We start from the raw sequence: 25,671 nt of genomic DNA on the forward strand, positions 1-25,671 counted from the left end.
AATCCATACAGGATTCTGTCAACTGAGCGACTTCACTTTCACTTTTCACTTGCTTGCATTGGAGAAGGAAATGGCAACCCACTTGTGTTCTTGCCTGGAGAATCCCAGGGACGGCGGAGCCTGGTGGGCTGCCGTCTCTGGGGTCGCACAGAGTTGGACAATGACTAAAGCAACTTAGCAGCAGCAGCAGTATCAATTTGGGGACACTTCCTCTCTCTTAGCTCTTGTCTTAGTTAACAGCACACATCTTCCTGAACCTTAATGAAGCAATGGCTGGAGACCTCTGACTACAAGAGGCAGATGTCAAGAGTGAGGTGGATGTTGTCTTTAATGGTCATTCCTGGAGGAACCAGTCACTATAAGAGAGGTTTCAGCTATCACTAAAATGTAAGAGGAATACAGCCACACTTAACAAACAGCAGAGGGTTGTATTTAGCAAGTGAGAGAGGAAACAATGTAATATTATGAAAACCTTGTGTCCAAATGACTTCCTCATCAAGACTGGCAACTGCTGGGCTGAAATCATCTAAGCAAGACATCTACTGTACTAGACACGCATGCTGTACTTCTCCAGCTGGATTAGTTTGACTAGAGTTGAATATACTGTAATCAGAAAATGGCTTCTCTTCTTCAACCCTAAATATCTGATATCTTACTTTCCCTAATCGAATGTTGCTCCTTTTTTGTATTCATAAGAGTCACTTCCAATTCAAGAATACTGGTGCCATGATGAACGAGGTGGTAGCAGAAGCCAGCACATCCCCCTCTTCAAGCTTTGATGTGGATCTCAGCCTTCTGAAGCTCTTAAGAGCAGGAACATACACATCTGGAAAGCAGGGGGCTAGAGCAGGACTTTGGAGTCCCAGTCTGGAGTCTGAATCCTGCCTCTGGCAGTTACCATAGAGCCTTGAAAAAATTATTTAACCAGTATCTCTACTTCTTCATCTGGAAGATGAAATAGAGTGGTAATGGTGACTGAGACGGTAAAGAATCTGCCTGCAATGCGAGAGACTGGGATTTGATCCCTGAGTCAGGAAGATCCCTGGAGCAGGGAATGGCTACCCACTCCAGTATTCTTGACTGGAGAATGCCTTGGACAGAGAGGAACCTGGCAGGCTACAGTCCATGGGGTCGCAAAGAATCAGCCACAACTGAGTGACTAACACTACTACTACTACTGAGTATTTACCTATCATTTAATTATAGCATCAATATTAAGACTGTGAATGAGAGACTTGGTTACTGAAACTGGTTACCTACTTGAAAAAAGGATTAAGAATGAAGGTATTCTGCAATGTCATGCTAGAGATGCTCAAAGAACCAGAAACCTTGCCTTCACACTGAGGACTCTAGTTCCTCTGAGTCCTCACGTCTGAAGTTTCTATAGCTTGAAATTCTTTACCTGATGAAAACCTAAACTCTAAGAATCCTAGTCTTTTTTACTAAAATGTTTTTGGGGGGCCAGGTTGAAAGAAATGGGGTTCCTGGGAAGAGTCTGTATTAAGTTTGCCAACCACAGCACCAAGAAGGGGAGGCTCAAAACTGCTGAGGAAAGGCAGAGCAGGTGAGGTCCCTGGATCACAGTGCATGCTGAGGCACTGGGTCCACATACAGCACCTCCACCGGCTACTTGGATGTCAAAGCAACTATCCTGTCCCCAAGAAACACACATTAGAACCAGCCCTGACATTCAAATACTGCTTATATCACCACAGATGTGCAGAATAAGTCAAAGGGAAGGAAAGCAAGAAAATGTAGAAGGAAAAAAAAAATCAAAGTCAGTGAAACACTGAAAATCCAAAGAAGAAATAATTTTTAAAGGAAGAAGTATTTGTTTTGGGTAGGAAGATAATTGGAAACATAGAGATCTAGTGTGGTTGATGACAAGTAGGAAAGTTTCATTGCTGGGAGTACTGCAGATAACTGTTAAGAGTTGGATAAACTATAAGTACTTGTTTGGCAGGAAAAAAATATCTCTCCCAGGAATTTCTTAAAGTGATCAAAATTTAGGCTGTTTAGAAAACTGCTCATGTTTTAATAATTTTCAAGACTATTCTCTCTGCTGCTGCTGCTGCTAAGTCACTTCAGTCATGTCCGACTCTGTGTGACCCCATAGACAGCAGCCCACCAGGCTCTGCCGTCCCTGGGATTCTCCAGGCAAGAACACTGGAGTGGGTTGCCATTTCCTTCTCCAATGCATGAAAGTGAAAAGTCAAAGTGAAGTCCCTCAGTCGTGTCCGACTCTTCACAACCCCATGGACTGCAGCCTACCAGGCTCCTCTGTCCATGGGATTTTCCAGGCAAGAGTACTGGAGTGGGTTGCCATTGCCTTCTCCAACCCTCTCTAGTGCTTCCTAATAAAAAAGAATGGGAAATTAAGACAGGGTGACAATTTAACATCTGAAAGTCCTAACTATAAAGATATTTAAAGACTAAGTAGAACTGTCCTTAGTCAAAGTAACAACAAACTATTAATGATGATTATTACTGCATGAAAATCAAAACTGACACTAAATTGACTAAGTCATACTTATTCTTTTCAGATTAAGATACAGCTATTTCTAAGAATAATTTAAGGGGGTGGGGAAGCCAAAGCTGTCAGGAAGTTAGAATCATCAGTGACTACAAAGTAGTTTCCAGGGCAGAAACTGAGACTAAAGGAACACTGAAAAGTTTGGTTACACTATTGAAAAATAATAAAAGATGAGTAAGGTCTTGCTTAGATATTTAAAAAACATTATACACCAATTCATAGTGGGAATGTAATGCCGAGGAAAACCACTAAACTGAAGAAAAGTCTGCTGCTATCAACAGCAATACAAATGTACAGAATAAAAGAAGGATGGTGACGGAGCAGGGAGGAAAAGGAATCCTTTCATTTGCAGTGGCACTCAGGGAAGCTACCAGAAAGAAAGTGACAGAGATTGTAGAGTCTGTGAACTTACAAATTAGCAAATTTGATATTGATTTTCATTGTCACCAACCAGTCTTTGTTGATATTCTAGAGTAGTACAAATCCTTATCACAGCGTTTTTAACCAAGAGAGTGGAAGTAATTTTCTGGGCTGAACTTTAGTTCAGAAGGTGATAAATCTCTTACAGGAAAAGACAATTTTGCCCTGAATGCTAGGGCAGCAAGACAGGCCTAAGCACTGTGATCTTTGACTCCCAGATACACACATATACCTAAGGGCTGCCAGCAGCATGGGTTGTTTTGGGTTTTTGTTTTTGTTTTGGCCCTGCCATGCTTTCCTGGGGGCTCAGATGATAAAAAATCTGCCTGCAAAGAAGGGACCTGGGTTCAATCTCTGGGTCAGAAATTTCCCCCAGAGAAGTGAATGGCTGCCCACTCCAGTATTCTGCCTGGAGAATCCCATGGACAGAGGAGCCTGGCAGGCTACGGTCCATGGGGTAGCAAAGAGTTGGACATGACTGAACAATTAACAGAGGTATGCCATGTAGCATGTGGGATGAGGCCCCAACCAGGGACCAAACTTGGGCCTCTGCAGTGAAAGCACTGAATCCTCATCACTAGGCAGCAGGGTACTCTCTCCATTAGGTTTCTTAGTAGAACAAAGTGGAGCCTAGTCTCATCAGATCACTTAAGGAAAAAGGTAGTAATTGTCTTTAAAAATGCTTATTTACTGGTGAAGGGGAATGCTCTGACTGGTGAAGGGGAATGCTCTAAAGTTGCACTCAATTGTTATCACCAGGATCAAAATAAACCTCTAAATAAACAAAAAAGCTGGTAGAAGTTGGAAATACAAAATTATTAGGTTCTATTATTAGGCATAACAGTATTTTTCAAATACTGCATCCCTCTAGGGAAATAACTACAATGCCCCATCACAAAACAGCATGAAACCACAAAAATTAGGAAGTGAAGAAAGAAGAGGCCAAAAGAGATCAGCTCTTCTAAAATAAAAGGGAAGATACGAAGGTGAAGATGAAAAGCAAGAATTTATATGAAAAGCCAGACCAAAAGTCAGGATCCCTGGATCTGGTCATACAACCTTTGGCAAGCTACTTAACTAATCAGTCTGAACACTATGGAATGGAGATGACATACACCCTGCCTATCTCATAAGGTTTCTTTGCAGGTTTAACAGGGTAAAATATGCTCAAGAACTTTCAAATTTGTAAAACACAACACAAATGTGAAGTAACAGCATTATTATTTAAGCTGTCCCTCACTTTCCAAAGAAAGAACAAGTATATGGTAGCTTTGATTTAAAATAATTTTCATCCTTGTCAGTTAACATGAGTTACTGGTCCTTCTGGACTCTTAAAAAAACTAGCAAAAGAGAAATGAGTCCCCGGTTTCTAGTCTTAGTTTTCAAAGAGAAACTCCTTTACATCTGTTTCACTGTTTTCTCTAATATTCAAGAGACTCAACTACATGGCTCTTCGGTACTCTTACCTTTTGAAGCTGCAGGAGCAAATGGCCAGGAAGGAGAAAGCATCAGATATTGGAAAGAAATGAAAAAAAAAAAGGGATCATGTATGGTTCTCTGTTATTGTACAAAGACAGTTGCTCAGCCACTGGACCTACTAATACTAAGGACTCTGCCCAACTCTGATCAACTACGTATATAGGTTTGAGGGTGGCGCCTTAAAGGCAGTGCCAGAACCCTTTCAAGATGGGCCCAGCCTGAGCTCTGTGATGTTAATCTCACATCCCCACATGCTCCACTGACATAAAATACCTACATGCACAAAAACTGGGGGATAAAACACCTATAGGCAATAGTTCTCTTTGCCAACTCCAGCATCCCCAGAATACAAAACCAAACTTACTTTCTTCTGAATAGGACCCCCCAGTCCTCACCCAGGGAAGGGAAAGAAATGGGAGACCACCTTAATGAACCTTCTAAGTCCTAGTCTGGCCCCTAGTCTTAAGTCTGGCCCTTTGCCAGAAAGAGGAAAGGACTCACTCTTGGTCTGGGCAGAAAAGGTACTGGTAAGTTTGGCGAAAAGTTCACTGTTCTCAAATCGGTCCTCCTTCACCTTTGTCCAGAAGCAGTCCTGGGAAAGGTCCTCAGCGACAAACTGTAGACACAGGCAGGTGTTAAGAGTTACTAAGCCGAGCTCTGTACTTCCCATCCTAGAAAACTGACTGAAATGCAAAAGCGGCAGCTGGCTGGTACTGTCAACATCTTACTAGAGTAAGACTAACCTGGGATGCAGAGAACAGCTATGCTCTTTGTGGTGGGCCAGATGATGATTCCAGCTTGTGTGTTTATTGGTGTTTATTCAGAAACTAGACTCAGATATGCTGCTTATCCTCCTTCTAACCCCAAATCCTCTACTTTTAGAAGGAATAAGGCTTTATTTTACATCTTCCCTTGCTTTACATTACACTTTCCCCATCAATGTGGCTAAATGTACCAAATTCATTCATTTTACGAACAAATCCCTAAGTTCCTTTATTTTCACTTGGTTTCCAAAAGCAAAGGACTGATGTAGAATCATAAGGGTCTCAAACACATACCTTACCTGTGCAATCATATCCTGTGTAACTCATTTACTGGGTGGGCAGAGGTGGTAGGGGGCTGTATCCATAAATCTATGACTTTTGGATCAGTAAAATTATCAGTACCTTGCAGATCAGTGAAATGACTATTATCAAACTGTGCAGTATCATGGCACTCATATCCTCAGTGAAAAGGGCAAAAAATATTAACTGTAGGATAAGTTTAGGTTTTCTAGCAGAGTACAGGCTCCAAGAACTCTCCCAAGTGATATCTGGCATGCAGGATACATCTATTACCTGCTGAATAAATATATGCATGAGTGGAACTTGAAGACACACAGATGTGAACCATAAGAAAGGGGAGACCAATCATGCACAAAACACAAAGTAGGAAGCTGAAGGGTTTTTTTTTTTTTAATCTACTAATGAAGAGATGGACAGAAATTCTCACCTTGGACCAGTTTGGCCTCCGGAGCTGCACCTCTGGCTTGTAAAGTTTCTTTGGGGTTAATCCAAATGGCAGAACTGGGGCTGCAGGAACTCCAAAAGGGAGAGGTGGAGGAATGCCAGGGCCTCCAGGAAATGGAGGGGGTAGAGGGATTCCACCAGGAAAAGGGGGAGGGGGAGGTAACATTCCTGGTCCTCCAGGCAAGGGAGGAGGGGGTGGGGGGAGGCCAGGACCTCCAGGCAGGGGAGGAGGGGGTGGGGGGAGGCCAGGACCTCCAGGCAGGGGAGGAGGGGGTGGGGGGAGGCCAGGACCTCCAGGCAGGGGAGGAGGGGGTGGGGGGAGGCCAGGACCTCCAGGCAGGGGAGGAGGGGGTGGGGGGAGGCCAGGACCTCCAGGCAGGGGAGGAGGGGGTGGGGGGAGGCCAGGACCTCCAGGCAGGGGAGGAGGTGGGGGGATGCTAACACCTCCAGGCAAAGGGGGAGGAGGTGGGGGGATGCTAACACCTCCAGGCAAAGGGGGAGGAGGAGGTGGGGGGATGCCACCACCTCCAGGCAAAGGGGGAGGAGGGGGAATGCTAGGACCCCCAGGTTGGGGGATGAAAGCACACCCAGGTAGAGGAGGAGGAGGAGGTGGTGGAGGAGGACTGACCCTGGCCTCAGGAAGAGGGGGTGTGGGGACTGATAAAGGGGGTATAACGGGCCCAGAGTCACCAGGTAAAGGAGAGGCAGGGGTAACAGTAGCACTGCTAGGAGGGGCTACAGCAGTAACTGCAGCAGAGAGAGAAGCCACTTCTTTCTTGGCATCTTCCAGTTCCTTGGACAGCTTGGCGACCTGCAGAAATACCACCAAGAAGAATATGTCTCACTCCACTTCAGGGACCACTGGAAAGAACCTAAGAAATTACTTGATCCAAACTTCTCATTTTACACATGAAGGGAGTGAAAACAGTTAGTTGATAGGCTCTACCTAAAGTCACAGAACTACTTAGCAACAGAGACAAAACTAGAATTCAGGTATTCATGTTCTTAGTTCAGTATGCTTTGCATTAAGAAGGCAACTTCAAAGTTTATGTTAAACTCTCCCTTTGATTAGAAATTGCAAAGATCAAGTAAACTAAATATTCTAGTTATATAATTAACATATGTGTTATAAATGTAGTAATATAACCACATAAAGTGATCAAGTTATCAGGTATCACAGATCATATAAATATCTATAACTGCAGAGAGAGTATGTAGGCATAGATCTACCCAGAGATGACTAAAGTAAGAGAAAATTAGTAAATAGCATAGTTTATTTAGTATTTACTCCTAAATTTACTAGAATATTTCTAAATTACTAGAAATATTATCTTTATCTCTGGGTAGTTCTGTGACTCATTTTATTCTTTGTGTTGTTATGTATTCTCCAAATTGTCTATCTTATGTATTACTTATCCCCAAAACAGTTCATGATTTAAAGAATATGCGCCACCCAACTAGATTACCTATTAGTATCTGAACTCTTCCAAGTTGTAAGATGACAGAGTCCTGCTCCAACACAGGCTCACCCTGAAGCTGCCGATGGCAGTCACAGGTCACTCTGCCTTCCCTGTTAGGACATTACCTCTCCTGTGAGCTGAGACACTTCTGCTTCCAGGTCCTGTTTCTCCGTGGCAATTTTTTGCTTTTCAGAATCCAATGCATCCTTTTCTCCCTGAATATCCTGGAGCTTCTGCTCAAAGTCACTTTCCATCTTTTTCATTTCCACCTGGAGCTCATGTCGAGCTGTTAACTCGGAGTCCAGCTAGAAGCGAAAGAAATCAGGTTCTCCATCTCAGCAAAAGCCCAGTGTTATTCCCCATAATTTACTATTTTGTGTTAATCCTTGATCTGTTGAGCTCACTGACCCAAGGAATGCCTGGGAAAACAGGCCACCATGATTTTGACCTTAAAATCAAGGTTAAACGAGGGGGAAGCCAGGGATTATTTCCATAGACTATCTATAATTGGGAGTGATTTTTAAAAAAAGCCACCACCACCAAGATTTTAAGGACATTTAACCAGGATAGCTAAGGTGCACAATCCCAACAGTCTCAAGGATCAAAGTTATCAACAATAGGAGTCCTTAATCAAAGAGAAAAAGAATTCAGACATATTCCAGTTCCTATTATTCTATGGCTAAGAGCCCTGAGACATCAAGCAAACCCAAGTGCTGACAACATTATATGAGAGTGCCACCTGTCTTCCTCCTGCTCAGGGGCCCATGAACTGTGCAAACTCACAACTGACCAGCTCTTCATGATCACATCTATACCATGATCACACTTTCTCCACTGAGTAACCTACACCAGAAAGGTTTCCCCAAGGAACTGCTATTGTGTGCTGAACGCTTCCAAAGTATCATGGGTCACTGTGTCACATGTTGGAAAAATCAAAACCTTTAAACAAAGAAAGATATAGCTCAATTATTTTTGATCTCTCATACATACCTTTTTTTCCAGCTCTGTAGCTTTGGCTTCTGATTTCTCCACCTTTGTTTTATCAATCATTTGGTCTAAAAAGAAGGCAAAGAGTCAGGAAGTCAAGTTCCCAATTCTCCTCTGCCCCTCTCACTAAGCCCTTCCATATAAACAAAAGTAGCAAAGATTTCCCTTTGGTTATTTTTCTTATCCTTCTTAATGTTCTGTATGAGACAAAGAAATGGAACTTTCAGCTAAGTTCAACATATAATTTCTGAGTGCCTGTTACACAGTATGGCCACCATGCTGGGTGGCACAGAGAATACCTACAAGTAGTACTTATGAATCTCTGGGGCCAGCAGGAGTTAGAGACAATACCTGAAGTCCCTTCAAAAGGTGGGGAGGTGTATTAGAAGGGAAAAATTTTTAGAATTTTCTGGAAATAAACTAAAGGCCTGTATATTCCTAGCACAGGTATTGTTATATCACCAAAGAAAGAGTGAAAATGGAAATACCCATGGGCTAGAAAAGTACCTTCTCTGAAATCTTCACTGAAAGAAAGATGGAAAATGAAAGGTGGAAGCAATGTTTCATGGAACCAAATAGATGAATACACTTACCAATCAGTCCCTCAATGTCAATCTGGAGGTGCCGGCACTTGAAGTCAGGATCAGCCCCGTTCTTATGCAGAACTATCTGAGAAATACATTCTTCAATCAACTTATAGTACTGCGGTCTACAAAAGAAACAAAACAAGGTTACTAATGGAAAACCAAAATATAATTTTGGTATTCAGGATCAAGAAAGGTAAATTGCTTAGACAATAGAAGGACCTGAAGATAAATGTCCTGGAAAAGACTTTTTCATAAAATTAACAGAGTACTGCTGCCATGCTAAGAAATCCCCTTCGTCCGCATCAGCTATGCACATTTACTTCAGAGAGTCAAAACTTCTTGCCATCTGTCTCCGAGTATAAATCCTTTTCCATCTAAAATTCAAGCTAGACCCTGCCTGTGACAGACAGTACTACTGCTGAATCTCTAGTCTATGGCTTGAATCTCATGTTCCAGAACTTTATACTGCTGCCTTCCTTGGCTATGGCCTTCACCCCACTGTGAAAGAGGGCAGTTCACTTGGATTTTGCTCTCTCCATTTAGGTTCAGATTAGTCTTCCCAAAGGTATACCATCTCACCTGGCCTCATAGTCATTTCGGACTAAGAGTAAGTGCTGCAGGATGGACAGGAAGTGCTGCTCTGCTTTTGAATCCTTCACTGTGTTTAAGAGAATCTGGAAGACTTCACTGAAGTCAGTGGAAAAGAAAAAGAGGCTAAGGAAAGCATATACTTAGAAAATATGTCTGACAGGTAGCTTGACAACTCTCGTGAAAAGGAACAAGATGCCACTTCTGTTCTAACAGCTGTTCCTCCTGTACACCCTGCCCTAAACGTTAAGCTGTGTAAACTTCCTTTGGACAGAGGACCAGTGAGTCAGTGGTACTATACACAGAGACAAAATGCCTAGTACTTGGCTTGAAAATCAAGCAATAGCCAGAAAGAAAAAGGTAAGTGCCTCAAAGTCACTTGTGGAAAATATCGATAGGTAACCAAATTATTCCCCATGTCAGTCACAGGGGCACATACAAGTTACAGCCCTATTCCCTGATTTGCCTATGTCCTTCCAAAACCAGTTCCACATCTTAATAAGCTAAGCTATTGTGTTCTAGGAGATCTATACTAACTATGATGGCTGCTTCCATGCTGAGCAACCCTCAGATGACCTTTCCCAACTTCTCTAGTCCATGCTGAGGTAAATAAATCCACAGCAATCAAAAGACAGCTGCCTTATCTACTAAGAAGACAGGCCCTCTTCTGATCATCAACTCTACACCACTCCATACAGGGATCTATAACTGAAAACAACTGAATTGTTGTCTGTCTTCAACCCAGTCAGTAAAAGGATATTCCATCTCCATTCGAATGTCATCCAGCCGTCCCTTCAGGTCATAGGAATCTTCTTCTCCTTGTTCATCAAATACATTAAGCTGCACTCTCATATCTTCATTTTCAATCTCTCGAAGGTCCTGTCAACGTCAGAAATATAGGCCAGGGAACCCAGAAGTGCCTGATGCTGGCTAGAAGCCCAAACCTTTCACCCTGTTTTTTTTGGTTTGTCTGGGCACGCTGCATGACCTGCTGTGGTTCCCCAAGCAGGAACTGAACCCAGGCCACAGCAGTAAAAGTCCTGAATCCTAACCAGTAGACCACCAGGGAACTCCCTCGACCTGGTTTTTAAACTGAAAATGGAAGTTATCCCAGGGATGGTGGGGCTATAGGAGCAGGAGGAACCAGCCCAGCCTTTCTAATGAAGAGCTACCTCTCACCTGCAACACTTGGTGCAGCCCCAAGCGCATCAGTTCACTTCGGATGTGAACTCGGAAGTCAAGTTCTTCAGCTGGTGTGATGAGAGCATTGATGAGCTGTAGGCATCCCACCTAAGATAAGAAAATTCAGCAGCTGTGTCAATGTTAACTCCTACAGATCAAGATCCATTCTCTTTACATGCATTCTGAGGCCCCCAAATATAACCTAGAAGATGCAGTATAAAAACGACAAAAATGATTTTCTGTTACAGCAAAATAACCTGGTTTAAACACAGGTCCAGAGAGCTCAGAGGTCTAAAGAATTCTGGGGATTTGAAAGTGTAATTTGTTCTAGGCCTTGGTTTTCCTAGCTTGTAAATAAATACCATGTCTTTTTCCATCTCATAATGAGGAAAACAGTTGTTTCTCTGCTTTTTAGAGAGAAGAGTAACCATTTTCCCTTCAGAAAGAACTCTGAAATATAAAATACATTGTTGGTAACCACTCCATGTCTTCTTTTAAAAGGTCAAATGAACTTCAGTCTTTCTATCTTGAATTCTACTTGTAGGCCGTTTCACAGGTATACATGCCTTGACAGCAATGGAGGTCCCACTTTTTAATCCATCCAGCAGCGGCTGAAAACGTTCCACCTCATCCATTTCAGCTCTTTCTGTCATCGCCTCCAAAACCCTTTCATTCCTGCCCAAGAGTGAGGAAAGGAAGAGAATTAGTCAGGTGCTCTGGTCAGGGAGATTACATGGGGGCACAGATCAGTTAGGAAACAGACAATATCAACATTCTGGATTTCTCATATTCTTCTTATTATCATATAGAGCAGAGGCCAGATCACCAGGAAACTAAGGACCATCTCTTCAGAAAAATGCACTCCCTAAAAATCCAGCCCTAGACTCCTATCCATATTTACCAAATTAAGACCCCTGTTCTAGGGCGTATAAACTGGACAACTCTTGGAGAGGCATTTAACAGTAACAGTTTTTAATGCCGGTAACATTGGCCTACTCCTAGAAAATCTACCCAACATAACTACATAAATATGAAATAATATATATAGTACAAAAAATACATGTATGTGTGCTCAGTCATGTCCAACTCTTTGCAGCCCCATGGACTGTAGCCCACCAGGCTCCTCCATCCATGGAATTTTCCAGGCAAGAATACTGGAGCAGGTTGCCATTTCCTACTCCAGGGTATCTTCCTGACCCAGGGGGAAGTGTCTCTAGCATCTCCTCATTGGCAGGTGGATTTACCACTTAGCACCTCCTTTCCTTAATTCTAAGATACCATCTTTTGGAGTGGCATGTATGTTATAACTTAGTATATTTGTCTACGCTAGAAAATGATGCATGAGACTGCACCACACCATTAACAGTGGTCACCTCTGCAGAACAGGGTTTGCCAAAGGGATGACATTGTTGAATTGTACTTCATATACTTCTGTGTTGTTCGGATTTTTTAAATAACCTTGTGTTACTTCTGAATTTTAAAAAATGTAAAAAGAAACCCTTGTCCTAGACAATACAGACATTACTGGAGATCTAGGAGGCATTCTGCTGTACCTTTGATAACCAGCAATACATGCAGAACAGCCTCCATCTCTTAAAAAACATTCATAAATATTAAGATTCACAGTGTTCATGTAAGAAATGTAGTCTTACCTAATATTAAAGAGTAAGTGGACACCCAAGCAACTCAATATTCCTTAAGACTAAGGAAGATGATAAAAAAGAAAAAAGAGAAACCATTCCAGGCACATACATGTCCTCTGGCTGTGGCAGGATGCAGAGGGCAGACAGCAGCTTCGCAGCATCAATCATCATGTTGGGAACCGCAGGATCCATGGCTCTGACCAGCAGCAGAATTCCTTCTTCTGTCTCCAACATGGTCTTGATTCCAAACTGGGAGAACAAAAACAGAAAAGGGAGGCTTAAAGATGAGAGCACCTAACCAGGGACAAGTTTACGAGTTGTTATGGGTTGAATGGCGTTCCTCCCAAAATCCGTATGTTGAAGCCCTAACCCCTAGTACCTGAGATTGTAACCATATTTAGAAATAGGGTCACAGGCAGATGTAGTCAGTTAGATTATCATTAGGTCAGATTAGAGTAGCTGCTGCTGCTGCTAAGTCGCTTCAGTCGTGTCCGACTCTGTGCGACCCCACAGACAGCCCACTAGGCTCCCCCGTCCCTGCGATTCTCCAGGCAAGAACACTGGAGTGGGTTGCCATTTCCTTCTCCAATGCATGCAAGTGAAAAGTGAAAGTGAAGTCGCTCAGTCGTGTCCGACTCTTCGTGACCCCATGGACTACAGCCCACCAGGCTCCTCTGTCCATGGGATTTTCCAGGCAAGAGTACTGGAGTGGGGTGCCATCACCTTCTCCAGACTAGAGTAGGGTGGGTCCTTAACCCAATATAACTATTGTCTTTATAAAAAGAGGAAATGTAGGCAAACAGTGAGAACACCATGTGAACTCAAAGACAGAGACTGGGTGATGTATATAAAGTCAAGGAATCTCAAAGCTTGCCAGCAAGACACCAGAAGCTAGGAGAAAAGCATGGGACACACCCTCCCTTGCAGCCTTCAGAAGAAACCAATCTTGTTGACACCTTGATCTTGGACTTACAGCCTTTAGAGTTGTGAGGTAAATGAACTTCTGTTGTTTAAGATACCTGGTTGGTAGTACTGTGTTTTAGCAACCCTAGCAAACTAACAATAGGATAGAACACGTTTCCCAAAATAGCTAAACAGAAATGAGCATAGAAAAAATAATTTTCTAGCAGACACAACAAGTAATGTTCAAAATTCGCCAAGCCAGGCTTCAATAATACGTGAATCGTGAACTTCCAGATGTTCAAGCTGGTTTTAGAAAAGGCAGAGGAACTAGAGATAAAAATGCCAACATCCGTTAGATCATTGAAAAACCAAGAGAGTTCCAGAAAAACATCTATTTCTGCTTTATTGACTATGCCAAAGCCTTTGACTGTGTGGATCACAATAAACTGTGGAAAATTCTTCAAGAGATGGGAATACCAGACTACCTGACCTGCCTCTTGAGAAATCTGTATGCAGGTTAGGAAGCAAGTTAGAACTGGACATGGAACAACATACTGGTTCCAAATAGGAAAAGGAGTATGTCAAGGCTGTATATTGTCACCCTGCTTATTTAACTTATATGCAGAGTACATCATGAGAAACACTGGGCTGGATGAAACACAAGCTGGAATCAAGACTGCCAGGAGAAATATCAATAACCTCAGATATGCAGATGACACCACTCTGATGGCAGAAAGTAAAGAAGAAGTAAAGAGCCTCTTGATGAAAGTGAAAGAGGAGAGTGAAAAAGTTGGCTTAAAGCTCAACATTCAGAAAACAAAGATCATGGCATCCGGGCCCATCACTTCATGGCAAATAGATGGAGAAACAGTGGAAACAGTGGCACACTATTTTCTTGGGCTCCAAAATCACTGCAGATGGTGACTGCAGCCATGAAATTAAAAGATGCTTACTCCTTGGAAGAAAGTTATGACCAACCTAGACAGCATATTAAAAAGCAGACACATTACTTTGCCAACAAAATCTGTCTAGTCAAGGCTATGGTTTTTCCAGTAGTCATGTATGGATGTGAGAGCTGGACTATAAAAAAGCTGAGTGCAGAAGAATTGATGCTTTTGAACTGTGGTGTTGAGGAAGACTCTTGAGAGTCCCATGGACTGCAAGGAGATCCAACCAGTCCATCCTAAAGGAAATCAGTCCTGAATATTCATTGGAAGGACTGATGTTGAAACTGAAACTCCAATACTTTGGCCACCTGATGCGAACAGCTGACTTATTCGAAAAGATCCTGAGGCTGGGAAAGATTGATGGCAGGAGGAGAAGGGGATGACAGAGGATGAGATGATTGGATGGCATCACCGACCCAATGGACATGAGTTTGAGTAAACTCCAGGAGTTGGTGATGGACAGGGAAGTGCTGCAGTTCATGAGGTTGCAAAGGGTCAGACACGACTGAGCAACTGAACTGAACTGAGCAGACACAACAGAATTCTATGTCTTCCAAGAATAAAAACTGACTCTTATGTTTCTTTTTCAATGCCCCAGAAGCCAATGGAGTAATTATAGTAAAATTAAACAGTCAGGAAGACAGATTTGCACTCAGGAACAAATCATTGAAGGCTCCCTAGGTTTAAACACTAAACAGACAGGAAAAAAAAAGAAAGGAAATATTCTACAGTACGAACATACAGGGGACAAAACAATAAAGCAGAGAATAAAGTAAACCCTCCAAAAATTAATAACTGCAGGTCAGGAAATCCAATAATTAACAAAAGTATAAACAGAAGAAGAAAATTAAGCCTTTCCTCTGAAATAGACATTACAACTGAGGAAAAAGATACATAAGAGTATGTGTATGTGGTAATCAAAAGTTATGATACTAAAAGGGAAAGCTAGAAGCCTTGAATCTTGTATTTCTAGGTCCTTCTTTTTTGAGTTTGCCAATAGAAGAGCAAGAACAGGGGTCATGATGGGAGTCAGAATGAGAATGGGAACAATCTTACCTTGTTATTCATAAAAGCTTTCAAGCAGCGAATGATCTCATGCTTGTTACGGCTGTCGTAGCCTCTGTGTGTAGAAGACATAATTAGTGAAGTCCTTTTATTCTACACCTCTCTCCCACTGACTTTTCAATTATAAACAAGGGTCTTATAAATACTCCCAACTAGTAGTTAAGTAAATTCTAGCACATAGCATTTTGTCCTAAAACACTGGCAAAAAGAGATAGCTGAAAAAAAGAACCACGGGCTAATCCTCTCATTAACCAAGAATTTAGTATTATATTAAAATCTCCCCTTTAACTTCTAGTAGGCTCCTAAGGGCTAAATTCTATCACAATAGCATCCCATCTATTACTGCTTGCCTCATCTACACCAAAGGTTTCAAGTCTGTACTTTCAGGAAGGCCCAGGACCTGTGTTTCGCTTTGGAAAGATCCGGGGAAGTAGAGAAACCTGGGTCAGGTTGGCTTCAAGAAAGCCTAACCTAAGTCAGTACAAGAATTGTTTCAACCCTGAAGACTATCATAAAGTTAGTCTCAAACTGATCACACATATTTCCAAATGAGATATGACCCAGACCAGATCACGGGAGAGCTTTGGACTAATCAGACCCTATTTCCAGACTGGATAAGAATCTTTGCTGGCAGACTCACAATCATATGTGGTATATACTGAGAAATTTAAGTTCCTCTTCCTTTTCCCGTACCTATAATCATTATTCATCCTCCAGTAACCGCCACGATAAACCCCATTCTCAGCTAACATATAATGTCCTACTCCTAACTTATTTCCTCCTTTACAGCGAATAGCCAATTCCTCTACTACCCTCCACCTAGAAGATGACAAGACTTGGAAGTCCTCACCCAGCAGTCTCCTCCTTCTCATCATGAAGTCGTTTAAGGATGTCCAATAAGGAGGCCAGGCCCTCAGCACCAAATGTTTGGACCCAACTGTTAGGAACAAAGACAATGCAATATCAAATCAATATATTCTTATCCACCAAAATAAAGTGTATCCTGGCAACTTCTTACTCCCAATCCAGAACACTGTCATACTTCCCTGATTCCTCGGATTTCTAATCCCCACTAGTGAATTCTACAGTGGGCTCTTACTCCTATTTCCACCTGAGAATCCTCACCTGACAGGGTTGTTGTTGAGGGAGACACGAAGGGACTCCAGGCAGCTAAGCAGAGACATATCCCGCAAGCCTGACCTCAACTCCTGAATGTACATCATGGCTGACCTAGAGCTCTCCTTCTGGTTCATGCCCTGCAAAGAAGCAAATAGAGGTCAGCAAACACTGGACTCAGTCATAAATTGGACTAGTATTAGTTAATACCATTTAAACAGTATGAGGGCAGACATCCATCATACATAGAACAGAACCATGAGATTCAGGATTTCCTTCCCATTACTCATACATACTTTATGATGATTGAATTAGGCAGAAGTATATAAGAAAAGTAACTCAAATGAGGGTAAAAAATAAGTAGTTTACATAAAAGAATGAAATGGAACTGACGTGGACATAAAATGTTCTATGAAAGTAGCAAAACAAACATGGCCAAGATAAGGGGCACAGTCTCCCATGTCATGGGTACCTGCCCCAGGACTCACAGCCTTGGAGGTGTGCAAGTACTGGGACACCATCTCTCTCTTGATGATAATGTCCTTCTCCCTCAAAGGTTGCTGTTTCTCCTCGTTCAGGTTCATATCCAGCTAGTGGCAGGAGAAAAAAGGGGGAAAATTGCTTTGAATTCCTTACAAGTTTGAGTGTTTAATATTTAGTATACTTAGTGAAGAGATGAACACACTAAATGCTTACTGAATAAAGAAATTTTCCTGACCCCTAGAGACTTAAGCTATCATAGATGATAGGAATTCCTCAGGGATAAATATGCTTAACATTTTAGTATAAATCCCAACAGACATTTTTATATACATACACTTAAATTTTCTCCTAACAAAAATGGACTCTCAATACAGAGGGAAAACTTACTTTGTATTATTGAAAGAAAAACAAACAAAGCATTAATATTTTCTGCACTTGGGATGGACTTTAGTAATTTCTTCAGGCTGAAGCACTGGACCACTGGCACCATTCAAACACCAGCAAAATCTGTGCCACTCTAGGCCTAAATACCAATTATTCCTGGTTAACTAAGTCCCTGGACAAACTCCTCCATGAAGAACAAACTGGAAGCTGACAAATTCCCTCAACAGACATAATCTGGAGTGTGTTATCAGGAGAAAGGCTCTGCTTGAGCCTGTTACATATGAAACCATCTGTTTGACCCTCCTATCTCTGTGAGCAGAAGTTCAACCCTAACAAGTCCAGAATATTATTTAAAATGGGAACGTATAGGAGGGAAAAAGTGGAAATATTCTATTTCTTCTCCATGTGTATGTGTGTGATGTGTGAAGGAATCACCACCACCAAACCGTAATAGCAATCTGACTTTTTTCTGACTCAATTTCTGGTGCTTTCTTCCTCCTTTTATAGATAAACTGAACAGAAAATTGCAAAATAGTGGCCCTGAGGCTGAATCAGACCCAAAGATGAAGTATTCTTTGTCTTCTAAAATTTCTAAGTATGCTTTGTCTTCTAAAAATTTCAACATTTTAAATTTGAGAGACTTCATAAAAAACGTGAATTTCTAGCACCAAGGGATACAATCAGCAAGTTTAAGATTATAGAAAACTGTAAAAGTCAAACAGCTTCTTCAAGAAACTTTTTATAGCAATAGGAAGGATAAAAGGAAGAAAATCTGTAGTTCAAACGAAACTTAGGAGAATATTACAATGGACTCTATCTGGAATCGTGGCTTGAATAAACAAAAAAAATTTTTTCATGACCTTATTAGGGAAATCTGAATGCTGGCTATTTGTTTTTTAAAAACGATGTTTGTTGTTTTTTTTAAAAGGTACAGATTTTTGGCTTCTTGAAAAATAGAAACATCTGGCACTACTGGGCTAGCATTCCCAACAGGAATGCTACAAAACCTGGAAGTGAATTGTGGCTGGCTTTTAACAAAAACACCAAATGTTCTTCATTTCACTGTAGTCTCCTTTCCTTTTTATCATCTCTTATGTAGCCTTTGGGGGATTCCCTAGTGGCTCAGATGGTAAAGCATCTGCCCGCAATGTGGGAGACCCAGGTTCGATCCCTGGGTCGGGAAGATCCCCTGGAGAAGGAAATGGCAACCCACTCCAGTATTCTTGCCTAGAAAATCCCATGGATGGAGGATATAGTCCATGGGGTCGCAAAGAGTCGGACACGACTGAGCAACTTCACTTTCACTATGTAGCCCTAACTTATTTATGCTACCTCCCCTTGCCCTGAAGACATCTATATTTGCAATCCAAAGCCCCTAAGAGATTGTCTTGAAAGATCATACTCTTAGACTCCTAACACACTTGGATTATTATGAGACAAACTGAAAGCTTCAGTGAAAAGCAATAATAGTAGTACTGGTGAGGGTTTACTACCACAGGTGCCAGGCCCTGTATTAAGGGTTTTAAACCCATGCTTTTAACTTAGTTAGACTTGCCACTAGTCTCTAATTGAAGCTGAGATTGTAAATGCAAGATAATCCATAGGTCTCATGAAACCGTATAAGCATGTACTCAAAACTTTGCAACACTTAGCACTAGTGGACATTCACTGAGTGTCCTCACTCAGAGTGGCAAAGTCAGTGTCATCCATGCACAGTTTATTACTGAACTGACCTCAGCCCCAATCTTTAAAGGTCTTCTAGTGATAACAACATCAGAATTCTCTTTCCATATTTACCACTAAACAGAAGACCTTGGGCAAATGATACCTCTCCACATCTCCAAAGTTTCTGCTTTGTAGAGATTTTGTTGTAAATGTTTTAAATCTTTATCAACTCTGGCTGTCATCACACTACCACATGAGTTGGCCCATTCACTCCATATCTTTGTGGCTTAAGTGCTGCTGGGCTAAAGGAGACTAACAAAGTGGTCAGTGATCAGATATTTCTAAGCCTAATTCACAGATTCCAATCTACGGATTGGTGCCTGTATATTTAGTCCCTTCATTAATGGAGCTGCTATTAAGTTCTCTGTTAAACCTAGAGGGGTTTTTTTTTGTAACTAAGGGCTAGTTAAGGAGGGCTGTGCATGAAAAAGGGCCCAATATGCCTATAAATGGAGAAGGAAATGGCAATCCACTCCAGTATTCTTGCCTGGGCAATCCCATAGACAGAGAAGCCTGGCAGGTACAGTTCAGGAGGTCTCAAAGAGTCGGACACGACTTAGTGACTGAACAACAAACATGCCCATAAAAGCATTTTCAAGAAGAAGCAATGTTTTGAGGTCGGGAACTTACCAGCATCTGTTCAAAGAGTACTAGAACTTGCTCATCTGAAACATCTTGCAATGACTGTGCTGTAGGATCATCCCCATAAAATGCAGAAGAATTTCTATGAGCAGAATTGGGCTTTTCTTTCTCCTTCTTACTTCTTATGCTGGTAAATCTCTCCAGCTGAGAAAGAGAAAAAAGTATTAGCAGTGACCCATTTTTATTTACACAACAAACCATACCTCAAATAGCCTCTAGCCTCTTATTCACCCATGGTTCCTTTGGTTTGTGGACAGTTCCAAGGCTCTTCTGACATGACAAAGAGAAACCAGTCTTTCCTGTATCTAATTTACTACACTGACTCTGTACTCTCACCTTCATCCAAAGATAAGAGGAATGAAATACTAAAATTTGGAACCTGTCTAAAAAAGAGAACTTTGCTCTTTAGCTCCTTTGCCATTTCTAAGCCCTCGAGCAACACAGAACTGAAAGCACCTCACATGTGGCGTGCTCAGTAAAATGCCCTCTGTTTCCCTCTAGCTATCCAATAACAACTGTGGCCAGATCCTCAGAGGACCTCTCCCTTCGAGAGAGAAGTCTGATCATGCTTTTGATACAAGTTATATACAAGAAACAAGGAAATGACTTAAAACCAGGAACCATTGTTATTTCTTTCTTCTGTACACTCCATAGCACTTGTATTATGCAAGCAGCAAAAGTTCAAAATATATTCTCCAAAATCCTCTTCACAAAGAAAATAATCTATTGTACTTCAGGCTTCAGGGCTATATATGCCATCTCTCTGTCAACCAACCTCAATCATTCCTCAAACCACAAGGACAGGTGTTCAATTCAAAAAGAGCTACCGATAAACTGCAGCTTATCGGCACTACCTGTTTGAAAATAACAGTTAGTATCTGCAAGCATTCTGGGGTTCCAATGAAATGAGTGACATCCAGACAGCAAGTCAGCTCGGAGTTTAAAGAACATGCCTAACCTTGGAAGTCAGTGAATGTGCCAGGGAAATGCATGCAATAAATCAAACAGAGCAAAGAGTTAGAGAAAAGCTTTGGGAGGCCCTGAGAGTAGAACCCATATCACATTTATAAGTTATAGAAAGTCAAAGTTATTGCAACTGGCAAATACCATAGTGTAGGAAATGAGCCATGCACATGCTGAACAAAATTTCCTTACCTCATCTGCCATGAGTCTCTTCAGAGTCTAGGAACAGGAAAAAGGAAGGAGAAGAAAGGGAAGAGAAATCAGTGAAATGCCAGGAAACTTCCTAAACACCAGATGGACTGGGGAAAAAAAGAGGAGAAGACAAGTTGAAAGGATCTAGGCTCCTTCCTACAAGCTAGATTTCTGCCATACTCCTTAGCACATTCCCTTAGGTAAGGGGCAGGAGGAGTTTTAAGGTCACTAACATATAATAACCCTTTTGGGGAAAAGAGGTGGAGAACTAAAAAAACTCTAAATCAGATGACCAATAAACCTATGAAATGTGTTCAACTTCATTAGTAAACAAGGAAATGCAGGCCAAAACCACAACAAGATTATCATTTTACACTCAAGACTGGCAAAAATGTTCATGTGTGTCTAGTCACAGAGTTGCAGGAGCTCTTACACACTGTTGGTGTAATGTAAATTGTTACGGCCACTTTGGAAAACACAATGGAAAACAGAATCTAGTAAAGTGAAAATATGCAGCTATATCACAACTCAACACAACAGTTTCTATAAATCTACCTTTCCTTCAGAAAGTTGCACTTACATAGCAGGCTGAGTATAACAAGAATGTTCACAGCAACGCTGTAATATCTAAAACAGAGGACAATCCAAACAGCCACCTGGAGTAGAATGGGTGAACTGGTACCATGGTACACTGGGAAATAAGTACGTGCAGAAAGTGAATGAACACACAGCTACTCACAATATAAAAGTGAACGTATTATTTCTTTTACACTGAGATGAAAAACATGCAAAATTAAATTATATTATCTAGCATGTACAATCATAAAGAGAATGATTACCACAAATGGCAAAACAATGGTTACCTGGGGTGGGTGGAAGAATAATGACTGTAGAAAGGGATGGGGGCTTCAGGGGTGCTTACAATAATATTCTATTTCTTGATATGAATGATGGATACATGGATGTTCTGTTTATAACTTTTCTGTATGTTTTATATTCTCTTCTCTTCTGTACGTATACTGTACTTTACCCAAAAAAGTCTGATTCAAGCAGGTACAGGAAAGCAGGAATTCTTCATTCTAATACTTAGTTTTAAACCAGGGATTTCCCTGGAGGTCCAGTGGTTAAGACTATGCCTTCCAATGCAGGGGACATGGGTTCAATTCCTGGTTGGGGACCAAGATGCCGCATGCCACTGAGTGCAGCCAAAAACATTTTTTAATCTTATTTTTGCTGTTCTTAGAAGAGTATAGTAAATGCCTCTTGAGTAACATTCTTCAACTAATGAAGAACTATTTGACACTGCCACAAAATTATTCTACTAACCTTTTTACAGACAAGAAAAATCTATGTCATTATACTCATGTGCCCGATGTCAAGAGTTTAGTTAAATCCCATGTAAACTGTGAATTTTAACTTTGCCCTCCACAGTCCAGAGGAGGTCAACCTCCTGCTGATGGAATGCTAATCACTCACCCAAAACCCTAAGAACTTTGCTCAATGTCCATGGAATCTGAAGCTACGTTGTGTGTGCACTGCTCACTGGGCAGCCAAGGCAGAAGGATCACGAGGCAGAGACCGCAACACCAGGGAGACTCACAGTTCCTTTTGTCATCGCTCTGGGTCGCCTGACACAGAGGTGAAACAAGCCACACAAAGGGTGAGTGTTTATAGTCAGGTTGCCACTACCAAGGTTACACTTCCTAGAGCAAGTGCTTCCAGTCCAGAACCTTGTCCTCCAAACTCAAAATGTTCCGTCAGAACCAAACAACAACCGAAACAATTCTGGGAGGGATATAACATAGATAACAGAACCTGGGTCTAATGAATCAGTGCCAGCTGGACTCTTCATAGCTTCAGGTTAAGTTAAAGAACAGGAAACCAGCAACTTGTTTTTTCTGTCTGCAGACTCATTTCTCTTCCCTCCATCCTAGTGGTATGATCTGTCGTTTGATTTACTGTAATAGCCTCCTAACTCATGTCCCTTCCTTCACTCTCATCTGCCCAACACAAAATCCATGCTCTACACTAAATCCAAGAGTGCTGCTGCTGCTGCTAAGTCGCTTTAGTCGTGTCTGACTCTGTGCAGACAGCAGCCCACTAGGCTCCTCTGTCCCTGGGATTCTCCAGGCAAGAACACTGGAGTGGGTTGCCATTTCCTACTCCAATGAGTAATTGTTCTAAAATGTCGAGCTGTCTGGGTTATTTCTCATTTAAAACCTTGCAATAGTTTCCTACTGCCCTTGGGTTAAGATCCGAGTTCCTTAGCATCGCATAGGACACTTCTGACTTCTCTGTCTTGACTCATCTCTCAACAAGCCCTCTACCTCAAACCCTATCTTCTGGGCATCCTGAACTCATTGCAAGTCCACAGACAGATCACGCTGTCTCACCACTGCAAACTTTCTCTAGGCTGCTGCTTCCCTCTGTGGAGACTGTGCTTTCAAGGCTAGCTCCAACAGGCCCTACGGGATGACACCTCCTCTAACTGGAAAGGTGCCTCTCTTTGTGTTTCTACAGAAATAGGTACTTGCCTGCCTCACAGCACTACAAGTGGATTACAACTGTATTTTGATTGTCTGTCTCCTCTAGCTATTTCCAGACTAAGTTCCTTCAGGGCAGAGCCTAAGATTCAGTCATTGTATCACCTATGAACAAAGACCATAATTTGGGGCTGCTCTCCTAAAATCCCAATCCCTGGAGATTTGTTCCACCTTTTCATTGCATCGGTGAAGAAACCAAAGCCCAGACAGATGGAGTAAATCACTGAGGTCATATAAGGGCAAGCTGGGTATGGAACTCTGGTCTCCAGATAGCCCTAAACCTTTGCATTCCCCAAATTCTTGTCTTGTTCCCATTTAATGCCCACTAACTGTTGTTGCTTTTAGACACACAAAAGTAAACATCTGTTTTCTTAAAAAGGAAGAAACCAGTCTCCTTAGATTTCCTTGGTGCATCATTAGAAACAGGTTAATTCCTTTAAAAAAAGTATCCATGTTTTAGTGCTCGATTTGAGTAAGGACAGCAAAACTGATCCATGTATTTTCTCAACTACTCCCAACAGAGGGCAGCATCTACCAGCAAAGTGAATCACAGTACAGGCAAAATTCTGTTTCAGAACCCAAGAGAACACCCAAACTGTAAGCTCAGCTCTATTACTGAAATGGAACCTGCTGCTACAGTATATTGAGCGTGTATTAATTTACTTATTTAATGTTACATGTGTTTTCCTTGAGGATCTTACAGTTTACAAATGGTAAGCTTTGTGAGGTTTTTTCCCTAATTGTATCATTAACTGTTTTGTGAATTTTCTAAGATATATAACATGCTTTGTGGATTCTCTGAGGTAGTTAACATGAGGTTCCTAGCTCATGAAAAGTAAGAATGACTAAAAATAGTGGAGTCCTAGAAAAATGCTACTGGAGCTGTATTTATGCATTATGCCCCAGAAGTTCAAGCTTTGTGATGATCTCTAATGATCCCACCTATTTCTTTATGCCTCTATGCTCATCTTTTCCCTTGTTTGCTATCAATTATTTTCTGCCTTCAAACTACAAACCCTTACTGCACTAAATATTTCATCTTCCTGCCTCTCCTACCAAGTCTTCTACTGAAGCTATATACTAAAACCTTTAACTACAAATACAGATACTGAAGGAAGCATAAATACAGAATGAAAAAATTTTAACATATCAAAATCTGCTCATGAATAATACATCCAGGTAAAAGAGAGTAAGCTGAATTAAATTTCCCCCCTTTTTGAAATCTTTCTACATCTACAGAAAAGGAATTTTTAGGGGAAAAAAAAAAGAAAGGAGCCTACAAGGTTGGGAAGAACAAGAAAAGCATAATTATAACCAAACTTTTGAAGCTGGGACTAAGACTCAACAGATCTAAGAAAAATGAGCCCTAAACCTGACGAAGGAAAAGCTAATAACTATCCAGACTGTACTTAGGAATCCTAAACAGGCTCAGGAATTAGCAGCACCAGGTATAATACTTACAGAAATGAGCAGCTGGAGGAGAGGGAAGCCAAAAATAAGATTGGTTTCAAGGCTGTTTAAGAAGCAGTTTACATAGCTCAGTTGGTAAAGAATCCGCCTGCCATGCAGGAAAACCCGGTTGGATTCCTGGGTCGGGAAGATCCGCTGGAGAAGGGATAAGCTACCCACTCCAGTATTCTTGGGCTTCCCTTGTGGCTCAGCTGGTAAAGAATCTGACTGAAATGCGGGAGACCTGGGTTTGATCCCTGGGTTGGGAAGATCTCCTGAAGAAGGGAAAGGCTACCCACTCCAGTATTCTGGCCTAGAGAATTCCATGGACTGTGTAGTCCATGGGGTCGCAAACAGTCGGACACAACTGAGTGACTTTCACTTTTCACTTATAGAAGCAGTTGGACCTGTAGATCCTCCCATTATCCCTAAAGCACCTCCCCTCATGCCATCAGGAGACTACCCTCCCTTGCTGCTGCTGCTGCTAAGTCGCTTCAGTCGTGTCTGACTCTGTGCGACCCCATAGAGGGTAGCCCACCAAGCTCCTGCATCCCTGGGATTCTCCAGGCAAGAACACTGGAGTGGGTTGCCATTTCCTTCTCCAATGCATGAAAGTGAAAAGTGAAAGTCAAGTAGCTCAGTCGTGTCAACTCTTCTCGACCCCATGGACTGCAGCCTACCAGGCTCCTCTGTCCATGGGATTTTCCAGGCAAGAGTACTGGAGTGGGTTGCCATTGCCTTCTCCAACCTCCCTTACTCCAGCATAAATCTGGAAATTTATTCTTAGAAGAGGGTAAAACACACAGATCTCTGGCTCGGGGGATGACAGGCATAGTTGTGGGCAGAAATCCTATAGCAAAAAGACAAGTAGT

General features: G+C 41.8%; 1 protein-coding gene across 2 annotated transcripts in view; it reads right to left on the reverse strand.

Annotated features, from left to right (window-relative positions):
* Window positions 1-4,808: 4,808 nt before the first annotated feature.
* Window positions 4,809-25,671, reverse strand: part of LOC147369551 (protein diaphanous homolog 1-like) — a 46,656-nt gene continuing 25,793 nt past the window's right edge. The window contains exons 2-17 of one of the 2 annotated variants that reach the window (XM_086412095.1): window positions 20,808-20,834; window positions 19,641-19,796; window positions 16,907-17,008; window positions 16,428-16,558; window positions 16,153-16,239; window positions 15,294-15,357; window positions 12,497-12,636; window positions 11,311-11,419; window positions 10,742-10,852; window positions 10,323-10,441; window positions 9,554-9,670; window positions 8,981-9,096; window positions 8,391-8,455; window positions 7,526-7,705; window positions 5,924-6,751; window positions 4,809-5,048 (exon numbers count right to left, since the gene is read on the reverse strand). In XM_086412095.1, the coding sequence (XP_086268221.1) occupies window positions 4,824-5,048; window positions 5,924-6,751; window positions 7,526-7,705; window positions 8,391-8,455; window positions 8,981-9,096; window positions 9,554-9,670; window positions 10,323-10,441; window positions 10,742-10,852; window positions 11,311-11,419; window positions 12,497-12,636; window positions 15,294-15,357; window positions 16,153-16,239; window positions 16,428-16,558; window positions 16,907-17,008; window positions 19,641-19,796; window positions 20,808-20,834 (2,577 nt within the window). In that variant the 3' untranslated portion in view covers window positions 4,809-4,823. The remainder of the gene's footprint in view (window positions 5,049-5,923; window positions 6,752-7,525; window positions 7,706-8,390; window positions 8,456-8,980; window positions 9,097-9,553; window positions 9,671-10,322; window positions 10,442-10,741; window positions 10,853-11,310; window positions 11,420-12,496; window positions 12,637-15,293; window positions 15,358-16,152; window positions 16,240-16,427; window positions 16,559-16,906; window positions 17,009-19,640; window positions 19,797-20,807; window positions 20,835-25,671) is intronic. The other variant, XM_086412096.1, reaches the window with a different exon arrangement.

The sequence above is a fragment of the Bos grunniens genome, chromosome 7, assembly GCF_055505025.1.
Source record: "Bos grunniens cultivar Pamir isolate PY7600 chromosome 7, Bosgru_T2T1.0, whole genome shotgun sequence".
NCBI lineage: Eukaryota > Metazoa > Chordata > Mammalia > Artiodactyla > Bovidae > Bos > Bos grunniens.